We start from the raw sequence: 12,919 nt of genomic DNA, 5'->3' as shown, positions 1-12,919 counted from the left end.
CTCTGAGTCCAAGACCTGATCTGTGGCTTTGCCCACTTTCTGAGCTGCTGCATTCAATGAACTGAAGTTGGAAGCTGCCGCCGGCTGGTGTTCATTGTGCCTGTGGTGCGCAGAATAGAAAACACGCCTGAGTGAAAATAGTTTCTGCTTTGTTCTGCAGGCTAGTGCTGGATCATCCAAACGGGCAACATGTTGGAGCGATAGAGCATCTTCAACTGCTTCTCGCTTTTCTATTAGGACACGACTATAGAGGTGAGTGTCTTCAGTTTATTTGACACAGCGGATTGAAAATATATTAAAAACAGTGTAACTTTCTATTGTTTTATATGCTGTGTATTTGGCTTTAAAAGATTTATTTATTTAGTTCTCTGCATATGGTTTAGACTGAACTTTGCCAAGAATCAGTTTCATCACTGATGTATAAAAACTGTTCAAATGTGTAGAGACATTTGATAACTTTAAGAAACACTGATTAGCTATGGCTGATCTGGATTTTTTTTCCTGCTGTAGCCTTTAATACACTGTATCTCACTACAGAACCAGGATCAGCTTTTTTTTTTTGTCCAGACAAGGAATTTGACTCCTGCACAGCAGCTCTTTCTGTGCTTTGTAGTTCCAACGAAATAGAAAAACCAAAGACACAAAAACAAGTTGAATATACATAGAAATAAAAATAAATGTATTATTAAGATGGAAGCAGATCCAGATAAGTCCTGTTGTTATATCTACAAAGATTTACACATTTTAAATGATTGTACTGTGGACAAATATTGCAGTGGGGGAGTTTTTTGTGTTGTGTTGTCCAGATAAACATGATTATCTGTTTATGATTGCACAGGGAAAGTTTTAATGCTGGACAGTATCGAGCTGAAACGGCTCTGGGAGTAGGGGAAATGTAAAACTTTCAGCATTTTTTTCTGTATCGCTGTTTGATCACTAGTTTTACACATTGTAGTTGAGTCTGAGTTCATGATAACTGGTGTTTGTCTATATCTCAGCACCACTCTTCCTTTTAAATGAACAATGAGACAAATAATGATCCGAGCCTCCTGTGGGAAAGGTCTTCAGGTGTGTTTACTCCTGCTGATGGTGGGAACACTAAAGAGTGAGTATGCCAAGCTAGTAAAAAAAAAATTCAAACTAAGAACTCTTGTCATATTGAACTGTATTGTTTATATATATATATATATATTGGTGAATGTTTCAGGCAGGGTAACAGCACCAGAGCGTCTGGAAGCTCCGGTGGGGAAGTCTTTCACTCTGACCTGTAGTGTTTCAAGGGACCGAGGTGAAATCCTGAAGCAAGTGCGTTGGCTGGATGTCCAGAACCAGACCCTGCTGACCTACCAACCCGGCCACAAAGACAGCGTGAGTGGACAGCAACATGTGGAGATTGCCTCCTCTCCAAAAGACACCTCGGCCATCACCATCCTCAGGGTGAGCTTCCGCGATGAAGGCTGCTACACCTGCATTTTTGACATGCACCCATCTGGTTCAAAGCAGGGACAGACCTGCCTCACTGTTACCTGTGAGTACGGCCTTCAATGAAACTACTTGGAATTTTATAAAAATGCAGTTTTGGCAAATAGAGGAGCACCAATATGTTATAGTTGAGATTATATCTATGGATGTCTAATATGATAATTCATGCGGTCACTAACAATACAAAATAAATCACACAATATATTATAGTGATCTGAATGGAGTATGGGGACAGATGAACTTTGTAGCAGAACTGAATGACTACTGTTGGACTAAAGATTCTTTTGTAAACAATTTTATATTTTAACAGGTAATGATTTACTATTTTTAAAAAATATGCTCGGTGCTCAAAACCAGTATGAAGTTAGACGGAAATCTTGCTACTCTGGAATACTTAAAAAGTAACTGAATGTGTTTTTTGGATGATTATTATTATCATTGCATGTTCTCTTAATTAGTTGAACATTTGCCTTGTTTTTCATGTAACATGTAGACACAGCACGAAAAAACATAGATATATGTAGACCTCTTATATTCATCCTTGACAGTTTGATGAAAGATGAGTTTTCAGCCTGTTATACAAGACAGAAAATGCAGTTATTGCGACACAGTTACAAAGTGGGTGGCAGAAACCTCCAGGTTGAGTAATGCTCCTGGTGACACAGTTAAAGGAGATGGATTTCACCCTTGGAGATATAGAGAGGAGCACCAAAATCAGATGTGAGCAAGATGAGATGCCCTTAACTCTGTTCAAAACAGCATCAATATCATGCACATCAATCAGAGAGATTTGTCAACATAAGCTACCAAGATGTGGAGAATTGGATGGTTTAATACATGTGCTGACATAAGAATCACAAAACGACTGCTGTCAGATTTCACTTTTAGTTGTTTCTCCCCCTGTCATGTTGCAGGGATTATCTGATCTCTGGTAGCTGCCCTCTAACACACCTACAGGAATTAAACAAAACCAAATCTCCAATAGGACTCTAACTCCTTCCTACAACCTGAATATCAATCTACTGTGGGGAATTACTGAGAAAATATGTGAATACAGATGTCCCAAACCACCTCTAACCTCTGAACACAGGTTGATGAATCTGTTGAGGCTCAGCCAGCCATAAAAATAAAGAGCCATGGAGCAGCGAGAGAAGAGGAGCTTATTCTACTAAACAGAAACAGCTGGCACAGATTCCAGTGGCTTATTTTTGTCTGCATGTCTCATATTTCTAAATGTTAACGTCCTGATTTTCACCCCTTCTCCCTGTACTTTTTCCAATATTTTCTTCTCATCTGTCATTCTATCACTGGATGGCTTTTTTTTTTTTTTTGCTACCAGCACAAATCACCGTTGAAAGCAACAAGACAGCAGTGAGAGGAAAAAAGGCATCTCTGTCGTGCTCCTACAGTTTACCTGAAAAGGTGCAGCAGATTGTATGGAAACACACTTCTGCCCAAGGGGATTCCACAGAGGTGGCCTCCTTTGCAAAGCAGAGTGACCCCATGATCGAGCCCCCATTCCAGGGAAGAGTCTGGCTCACCGCTTCCCTGTCTCACAGCCAGCTCACCATCCAGCCTGTCACTATCCAGGACGAGGGCTGCTACACCTGCTTCTACTACACTCATTTTGAAGGGCCAAAGAGCTCCAGAGTTTGCCTCTCTACCCACGGTAAACATCTTTTTCCCAACCAGTTATTACTAGTGATGATTTTATATTACATAAAGTATTTATAAAAGACCTTCAGTGGAAATACAATGAGTGTGCAGAACTTGAATTCCCTATTTCAGGAGCAGGTTATGTATAATATATTGGCAATAAAGCTGGATAAAAACATAGGTTCAGATGTTTTCAGTACTGTCTTAATACAATAATCTAATTTCTCATGTTCTTACTGGTTATGAAGTGACTCTTTCCTAGCACAAGTCTAGCATGAGAGATAAAGGACAAAATCTAAAGTAGACTACTTGTACTATATGTGCAAAAATGCTTATTTTGAGAAATAAGATTTCTTGCTTTCTTGCAAGAAATACAGAAGGTAATAAATACTGTTTTTACGTCTTTCCAGCTAGTATCTTAGTTTAGAATGAAGACTGGAAACAGGAAACGTTCAGCAGAAGTTGAGATGGGGCTTTTGCAGTTTGAAGCAGGCAAATTAGTTTCTTCATTCACATGCAGGTTCACGGATGCTCTTTCATCCTGGCAGCAACTAGACAACAAGACATATCCCTCTGGTGCAGCTCACCAAGGAAACACTGTCTGAGTCAACATGAAGAAGGGTTTTTATTCTAAACAGACTGTAAAATGATTAAACTAATTCAGGCTGTTAAATCGACATGTGAGCTTCCTGAAGTGAAGCACCTAGCCATTAATCTTAAAATACAGCTCAGGCTTTTTGGAAAACCAGCTGTTAGTTTTTTGGTTATCCTGCGATTACATTAACTGTTGGACTAGAAAAATGTTTGACGTGTTGTTAGTTCTGGCTGAAAAGTCAGAAGATCAACAGTCAGTAGGAGTATGATTAGCAGTCTTAAGCAGGCTTTGTTTATAAGATTGTCACGTTTGTGTTAACCTCAGTAGGAGATATGATAAGTTAACATTTTTCAGACACACATTTTTGTAGCATAGCCATGAATGAATATGTCCTAAAATAGATGTAAGAGCAGTAAATGAGGCCTTTACACATGCAATGAAGCTTAACCTTGAGTTCCTGTCTATAAGAAAACAGGTTTTCTTGAGTGTTAGATGGAAATGTTGATCTTTTCTTCCTGATTGTAGCCGTTGAATGTTTTATGCCGCGACAGCAAGGCTAAGCAGTCGGCTGATTTGTTAACACACAAACCCAGAGCAGTGTGTCCATGCGAAGAATGGACTATTCGACAGAGGCAGGGGGCGAGGTCCTGATGCATGACTGTGACAGTGTTTGCAGCAGACAGTGATTCCCTCTGTGCTTTGTCTTCTCTCTTTTGCTCATTCGCTTTCCCACTTTTCCCCTGCTCCGTCTCTCTCTCAGTTATCTCAACAAACAGATGTGCTTTTGTTTGAAACTGAACTGTACAGTACAGTAGGTATTTTATAGTAGTAAAGCTCAATTAGCATAGATGTTTTTTGTTCTTGCTGACCATTGCTGCCAACAACCTTCACACCCCATCCCGTGTGAGTGTTATTATATGGTACAATATCTTTTAGATCATTTCTACTGGTACATTTGCATTTATAAGCAGAATTTTTGTGTATTTGTGTATGGTGTATTTTTAGTGTGCTTCAGTAAAATCATATTTTTTTTAATTTTATGTATGAAATTTTATTTAAGACCCATAATTCTGCCAAAATTCACACAAGCATCTAGCTCATTACTTCGGCATTGTGGTTTGGCTTCTTATCAGAAGGTTTTCCTCTTGCGGCTTCACCCACCCCAAAATCTGATACCACCCAAGACCGATGGTGGGTGAAGTACATCACCTACAATGATGAGCAGACGCCCAAACTACGAGGGCCAAATATCTGTGGCTAAACCTGTTATTGCCAACAAAAATGTTCCCAGTTCCAGTGCATCACATTCCTCGCTCAGCCCAGAGAAGGGGAATTGAAAACACTCAAAGATTTACTTATGGATCTTAAGTGCGCAGGACTTCGCATAACTTAGCTGATCCAAAGGCTTCAAGATTTGTCTGGGTATCATGTTAGCAATATACCCAGACTTACTTAAGAGATATACAAACACAAACCTAAATAAATCAGAATCAGAATTTTGTTAAATTTGTGAACTAAAATGATATTTTATACATTTGTCCCCTGACAGTGTTTTAGTGTTATGAGATATCACGAGAGCTTTCAGGCCTGTTTACATCTTTAAATGTGTGCCAGTGTGTTTAGATGAGTCCTAGCTCTTTCTTTTATTTTTCACAGTGCTGCCCAAACCCCAGGTGAGCTACAAGACCACCACTCCAGGTGTGATTGAGGCCAACTGTACCTCTGTGTCACGGCCCCCAGCGGAGATTGGGTGGAACGTGGAGCAAGATAACCGCACCATAGGCTCCCCTGTGATCACACAGCTCCCACTGGATGATGGGACCACTCTGGTCATCAGTACACTGACTGTCCAATCAAGGCTGCTCAAAGATGTTTCTGTAAAATGCTTGGTGCACCACAAAGGGCTTGAGTCACCAATTGCTGTATCCATGAACACTAAGAGTGAGTTAGTGAACCATGTGTATTTATTTTTGGCATTGTGTATTTATTTGTCCAGGTCTATTCCAGTGTCTTATATATTATCATTACAAATCCCTACAATATCAGTTAAACATACCAGCAAGTCAGCCATGATTACAGACATTTTCATAGATGCACTTTTCTTAGGTTAGATTGTGTTTAGTTGCTCCTGTAGGACCATTTCTAAAAAAATATTTCGCTTAAAGACATAGTTGGACGTTTTGTGAAATATGCATCTTTGCTTTCTGGCAGTTAGATGAAAAGATCAGTTCTCTCATATCTCTCAAAATGAAGCAGACAGTGACCTTAGCTTAGCACAAAGGCAGGTAGAGATCGCCCAACTAACTCATTTGAGGCTGACAAACGATTATATATTGTTTGTTTAACCCATAAAAACCTAGTATCTTTGGATGGACCCAGAGCCAAACTAAACTTTTGTGCTAAGCTACAGTTTATTCTACAGATATTATAGCTGTGTCATTTCAACCAACTCACCATCAGAAAGTAACAAGATTATTTTCCACAATGTCAAACTGTATGTTTTGCTAAACAATATGTAACTATTGATGGCACAGATGTGAGACGTGATTGTCATGCATTTAGTTTATCATGGTTTCATGGGTAAAGAGAGTGAACATTAGTGAATCCTGATGATAACACTGTGAATTTAATCACATATGGAACCAGTGATGGTAAATAAAAAAGAAGCAGTGTCCAGATCAGCACAGTCTGCTATACTGCTAATCGGTTCTCTGCCTTTCTCCTTCCTAGTTGGGACAGCCCTCACTATCCTGATCTCAGTTACCACAGTAGCAGCTCTGTTGGTCTTTTCCCTCTGCTTCTGCCTCTGGAAATGTTTTTTGCGCAAAGAAGGTGAGTGTGTGATACATATTGCATTTTTTTCAGTTTTGTCAATCTCAGGGTTTATACCACTATTTGAGGAGAAAATATTCTGGCAAACTGTCATGCTACTATACAGATCAGGTCTGTCTACAAAACCATCCATCCATCCATCCATCTTCTATACCCGCTTTTCCTGTTCAGGGTCACGGGGATCCGCTGGAGCCTATCCCAGCTCTCTCTCGGGTGGAAGGCAGGGGTACACCCTAGACAGGTCACCAGTCTGTCGCAGGGCCACATATAGACACACAAAGACAGACAACCTCACACACTCACACTCACTCCTACGGGCAATTTTAGAGTCACCAATCAACCTGACATACATGTTTTTTTGGACTGTGGGAGGAAACCAGAGTACCTGGAGTAAACCCACGCAAGCACAGGGAGAACATGCAAACTCCACACAGAAAGGCCGGGATGCGAACCCACGATGTCTACAAAACCTTTAGGCTATTTAGATACTGATGTGTGAATGAACTGAATTAGAACTGGTACGCACATAAGTGTGTATTTATTGTTATACTAAGTGACTTAATCATAAAAGTTTAAAATTAAATAGCAGAAAACAAAATTATTTAGCGTTTTTTAAGTTTCATTCCCCTGTCTTTCATGGGAACGTTTCATCCGATTCCATGCTACTGTTTTTCTCTTGTTTAACATCTCCAAGCAAATCTAAAAATAATCAAAATGATCTGAAATGTTTTGATGGTCCTCATTGTCATTGTGTCACAGTCGCACCACGCCATATTTGAAATGACATTTTCCTTTAACAAGTAGTTGAATGCAAATATCTGATAAAACTGAAATATTTGAAAAATTTATAATGCCTTCTTCCATTCTGTCATTACTTTCCCTGCTTTTCTTTTCAGCTGATTAATTTTTAAGAAGAGACCAGAGCCTGAAAAAGAGGTGCTTCTCAGCCATGCAGAACCTATTCCCCACATTGCCATTGTCATCGTCATGGTACAAAGGGAATATATTCTGCACACCTGTAGGTGTGTCCTGTACAATCCTATTTATGAGTACCAGCCGTAGAACATTCAACTCTGCTCGTCTGCCTCTTTATCTGACGCTTACATAATTTCCACACTGTCTCAGACTTATGTCCTTGAGCATTGTCGATTTTCGAATGTCGAATGCTTTTTATCTCTGGCTCATAATAAAATGAGTCAGTGGCTCCACATTCAGTGTCACATAGCAGAATGACTGGCAAATTCAAGTACAGTGACTTTGCTGTTACAACACATTGTATGCCTTTAAAGTACTTTCGTGTTTGTCTTTCCTTGTTACTTAAAGAATAGACTACCTGTGGTGACATTTTATATGTTTCATATTTAACAAATCCCATTAAAAGACCAAAAATACACAAGTAGTATTTTCAGGTGATTTTTTTTTTAAACACACAACATATAGAATATCACTAGTATTAGTACTTTTAAATAACAGCCTATTGGCTCAATGAGTTTACCTTCGTACCTCAGTCTGTGGCCTCCATCACTTCTGTGTGTTGTTAAACTGAGTGGGGTCATCTTCATTAAATAAACTAAAAAGTCTGCATACTTATGTCTTGTCTGTATAATATCTATCGTAAACTTTTCTACACTTTCTAAAGTCAGTTTATGTGCATTGGGTGTGTGTGGCTGTTTATTTGTTAGAGGTAAAACTCTGTGGTCAGATAACTTGAATCAGTTCCCTGAGGAAGTAAAACTGAAACCCTTTTGGTGCCCCTAAAAAGGAATGCGTGTCTTGCTGCCGGTCCGCATTAGTCAGTGAGTCAGCGAGTTCATGTGTGTGAAGTCAGGCAGGGCTGTGGTGATGCGGCTTCATAGAGGTTTGAGAAATAGACAGCTGTAGGACAAACACTACAAAGAGCCATTCTGCTTCTCTTAATTTCCTTCAATACAACCTTGTAGCCCAACTCATTTTGATGTTGCTGTGACATGTACGTGTGTGCAAGAATAAAATCTGATGTAATGATGCTTCTGGGATATGTTATGTTTGCACATGTGCGTTCATTTGCATATGTAAGCTGCATACTAAAACAGTATTGCAAAGATTAGGATTTGAGTTGGTCAGTTACTCACTTTAGAAGAATGTGATGCAGTTTTTAGACTCCAAGCACAGCACTTCAGTCACATTCCTTACTAGTAATGATTTTCAGTTGCATTCCTCTGCCTGTGGAGTTTCAGTATATACATACACACTGATTATAAGTGCAGCTTGCATTAGAATGATGCTGAAATGTGGTTGTAGATCTTTTTTTTTTTTTTTTTTAAATATGAATATGTTATAGCATCTGGCACCCTGTACAGAGCAACTGAGAAGATACAACAAGGCATTATGACCAACTATGTAAACATGATACAATAATTGCAACAAGTAAAATAATAAAAATATCAAGAAAAAAGCCTGTCGGTCTTTATCTGTTTACAATTTTGCCACCAGTCCAGCTTTTTTTGCCTCTGCTTTGTACCTTTGGCACTGGATTAAAAAAACAGAAAAATTCTGGCTGCCAGATGTTCATTTTTTGTGGTCTTTTTCATCCTAAATCAAATGGGTTATGGTGCACCATGCAGAGCATTGAAAAAAACTCACCTCACACACTGTATTGTTCTGATGTATTCATAACCACTGGAATCACATACTGTATGATATTCATTATTTATTTTCTATCTTTGTGTATTTAACTCATCACTTGTATAAACACATGCCTTAAGGGCTGTGTAGCTAAAACAGGACCATCATAATCTAATAGTTGAAACTCAATCATACTAAGATATAATTTCACTTCATCCATCCATCCATCCATTATTCATGGCACTTATTCTGTAGAAGGCTGCGGGGGGGGGGGGTCTATCCTCACAAACATAGTAGACAACCCTAACGCTTTCTTCATAGTTGCCACAATTAAGCCTTACTGATCAATACTCATGTCTAATAATCTTGCAGACATCTGTTTATAGATTAAGAACAGCAGATTTTGGAGAAAACCCACATGCATTGTGCTGTGTCCTGATTTTAGCTGAAGTGCTTGATGCCACATGTTCAGTTCATGCCTGGCTCGGTCATTTCTCAATATTTTTAAATCAGTTTGAATGTGTTGCAGGAGAGTGTGTGTGTGAGCTATTGTTAGCTAAAGGAAACCTGTTAAATGTGAAGTCCCTTTAACTATACATTAATCACTGCTCATTCTAAATTTGAATGCTTTGTCCACCAGAGAAGAAAATACAGTTACTGATGCATGTTTGTGAGTGAAAGAGCAAGACAGCGAGAGCGAGAGACACTATAAGCGAAGAACTTGTGTGTGTGGGCTGTGGACACCTGACAACACCGCTCAGAAGAAAATTTTCCACTGAGAGACATGAGGGTTCACTGACTCATTTCACATAATGCTCAGGACTCAAATATCGTATGTAGACCACACCTTAACTTGTCACCCACTCTCCTGGGTATGAATTCCTGTGAGTGTTTCTACACATTTTCCATGTCTTTTTTTTTTTTTTTTCGTTTGTTGGCTTGTTCTGTGAGCATCTGTTAATGGATTAGAGCATCACTATTTACAATTCAGGGAATACTGTTCCCCATTGGACATCATCAGAAGCAAGTTGAATAATAGTAACAGCTTATTTGCTTCTGTTATCTTCAAGATGTTTTTTTTTTTTTTAAATGGAGTAAAATCAGACAAATTCCAGAAAAGCAGACTGTAGACCACAATAGTATTTATAGAATGTCAATAGTCACAGATGATCTTCAGTAACTGAAAGGAAGAAAACCTCTTTAACCCTTCAGAGTATTTTTAGTTTAGTAACCAGAATAGAAAAGCAATTTAACAGCATTTCTGTCTGTCTGTCTGTCATATCTTGGTTTGTCTGGTGGCATTCTGTCAAAAAGAGTTATAGGATGAGCAATCTAAAGTATTCCTTCTTTAAAATGTTTAAAGTACTATTCGAACAGAGCTAAGTAACTCAAAACCAATCCCTGTGATGTAGCTGTAATAACTGTAAAATATAAGAATACAAGAATACAAGAGGTTCGAACAAACATGAGTGTGAAAAAACAAAGACAGTGCTGCTCCTGCCACAACTAGATCAATTTAAGTTGTTCCATGACATAGCCACATACATGAGTATATTTTTTCCATCCATGTTTACATCACTGTGTGTCTATTACATATCAAAAAGCCTCAAGAAACAGCAACAGTGGTATATTCTATTTTTTTGTCTTGTTTAATCACAGTACCCTGTTTTCTGGCAGGTATCCTGGACTGTCTGTGGTTGATGACAGCATACACTCCACTGGGTTGGCCTTCTTTTGCCATGCTTGCCAAAGGCTGGTTTCCATTGGTAAAAGAATGAGGCGGTGATGATGGTGTCCGTGCAGGACCCGGAGCGTAGATGTCATTCAGGATGGAGAAGTGGGCTGTCAGGACAGGCACGGTAGGACTGCTTCTCTTGGGGAGGTCAGGTATCATATGGTTGGACATTTTCTAAGAAAACAAAACACCAGAACCAGATTTGTGCCAATTCTGCTGCTTCACCGAACTGTTCCTTAAAGTTAGCAACGTTGCACCACATTACCTGGGCTTTTGTTAGCTTGTAGGTCATTATTCCTGTGAATAAGTAAATGTTTAGGTGATAAAATTTACAAATATCATTACAGTAATCCAAAATGTGAATGCATCCGATGTTCTTACGTTTCCAGCAATAAAAATTGAGCAGGGTTAGGAGTATTAATGAGACAATCAGAAGTACTATGCAAGCACAGATGTAGAAGTAGGGCAGCCAGGACACAGCCTTGTTGTCAGCAGAGCTCAGTAATTTGGCTACAAAAGAAAAAGAAACAAATCCAAACTTCTATTTCTGTATGTATTTAAATTTATATGTACTATCAAAAAAAAAAAAAAAGGATCTTGCCTGCTTTGTGGTCAGAGATTTCAAAGCCCTGGTATCTGTCTACGGGAAATGATAGAAATCAGAATTAACACTTTGGTATATAACACATTTTTTGGCACTTTTGGGAGGAAAAAGCAGCATACCTGAAACTGAGATGTTGATGGCATGGCTGAAATAGTTAAAGTTGCTCTGGCATCTTTCTAAATCACATCTGTACATTCCTTCATCATGCATGGAAATCCGTTTGAAAGTCAAATATGAGATCAGTTCATCTTTACGGTGGTTGTTATTCTGTCTTATTTCAACATTCTCACTTTTATTAAAGGGGCCATAGCGGTCAGTGTCGAGCAGTTTGCACCAGGTGACTTCCAATGATTTTCCACAGTGTTTGACGGGACATTTGACTGTCAGTGATTGGTTTGGGGCAATTTTCATGTGTGTATTTCTTCGCACCATCAGCACAACATCACATGAAGGAAACAAGTCTGAAAAAGGACAATACAAAACAAAAACAAAAGTTTCAGTCAAAACCGGTCCCTTAATGTTGTACTTATCCTTTTGTGTTATACAATTTACACTTTCATACAACACTACCCAATAACATTTATTCCAATTATAATTATTATTTGGGTTTTTTGTTTTTGTATATTAGCGTAACGTTTTAGATTACAAATCACAGAGTAAATATTGGTTGTACAGTATGGGCTGCCAGTGAAATAAGTATAATCTGTTGCTCTAATAGGACGGAGAAGCTCTTCCTTTCTCTCCTTTGACATCAGGTCTGAGACACAGACGATTCCGACATTAGATCCTAAAACAATATCACAACCTTCTTAGTTTTGCTGGCCAGCAAAATATAATTTTAAAAACTACATAATTTGTGCAAAATTCTAAAATGTTAATAGCTTTTAATAGTATTTGTTAATAGTAATAATGTTTTAATAGTGTTGTTACCGGCAAATAATATTACCTTGGTATTATATAGGCAGAGTAATTAAACAAAAAAAAATTAATATATATATATTATATTCCACGTTCTCTTGAAAGTCGTATCACAACATAAAAGAGTGTTTATGCTTACCTTTAGCTTTCCCATAGATAGAAACGAAGGTAAGACACTTAATTATCATCAGATAAGTGTATGCCAGTCCCATTCGGTTCAACATGTTCATGACTTGAAACTTCACAAACAATCTTAAACACTAGTTACTACATGGGCTCTCTTTGCTTAGAAGAAGCTCACCACTTCCTGGCCTCCCACATAAACTCAAAGACCATCGTGCATGGTCTTGACAGGAAATTGTGACATCCTGACTTCAAAGTGAAATTAATGACTTCTAGTGTATCTGATTCCCACAAATGATAATGGAATCAAATTTTTTTGCACTAAAAATGCTTCAACTCTAGGCAGCCTGCAATGCATGATTGTGAAGAG

At 38.5% G+C, this 12,919-nt stretch overlaps 2 protein-coding genes across 2 annotated transcripts; one reads left to right on the top strand and one right to left on the bottom strand.

Annotated features, from left to right (window-relative positions):
* The first annotated feature begins 41 nt into the window (after positions 1-41).
* On the top strand, positions 42-9,425 carry zgc:113337 (OX-2 membrane glycoprotein). Its single transcript, XM_026296529.1, has 7 exons — positions 42-252; positions 999-1,105; positions 1,208-1,528; positions 2,822-3,151; positions 5,390-5,674; positions 6,464-6,565; positions 7,462-9,425. The coding sequence occupies exons 2-7, from the start codon at positions 1,024-1,026 to the stop codon at positions 7,467-7,469; spliced, it is 1,128 nt and encodes a 375-aa protein (XP_026152314.1). The 5' UTR covers positions 42-252; positions 999-1,023; the 3' UTR covers positions 7,470-9,425.
* Positions 9,426-10,108: 683 nt separating this feature from the next.
* On the bottom strand, positions 10,109-12,889 carry si:ch211-214p13.8 (B- and T-lymphocyte attenuator). The gene is made up of 6 exons (XM_026295742.2): positions 12,566-12,889; positions 11,628-11,969; positions 11,506-11,544; positions 11,286-11,414; positions 11,170-11,201; positions 10,109-11,078 (listed from the first exon to the last, which is right to left on the bottom strand). Exons 1-6 carry the CDS (start codon positions 12,654-12,656, stop codon positions 10,776-10,778), a joined length of 936 nt encoding a protein of 311 aa, XP_026151527.1. The 5' UTR covers positions 12,657-12,889; the 3' UTR covers positions 10,109-10,775.
* Between the last annotated feature and the right edge of the window lie 30 nt (positions 12,890-12,919).

Source organism: Mastacembelus armatus, chromosome 21 (genome assembly GCF_900324485.2).
Source record: "Mastacembelus armatus chromosome 21, fMasArm1.2, whole genome shotgun sequence".
NCBI classification, from domain to species: Eukaryota; Metazoa; Chordata; class Actinopteri; order Synbranchiformes; family Mastacembelidae; genus Mastacembelus; species Mastacembelus armatus.
This window is presented reverse-complemented; position numbering and strand designations above follow the sequence as displayed.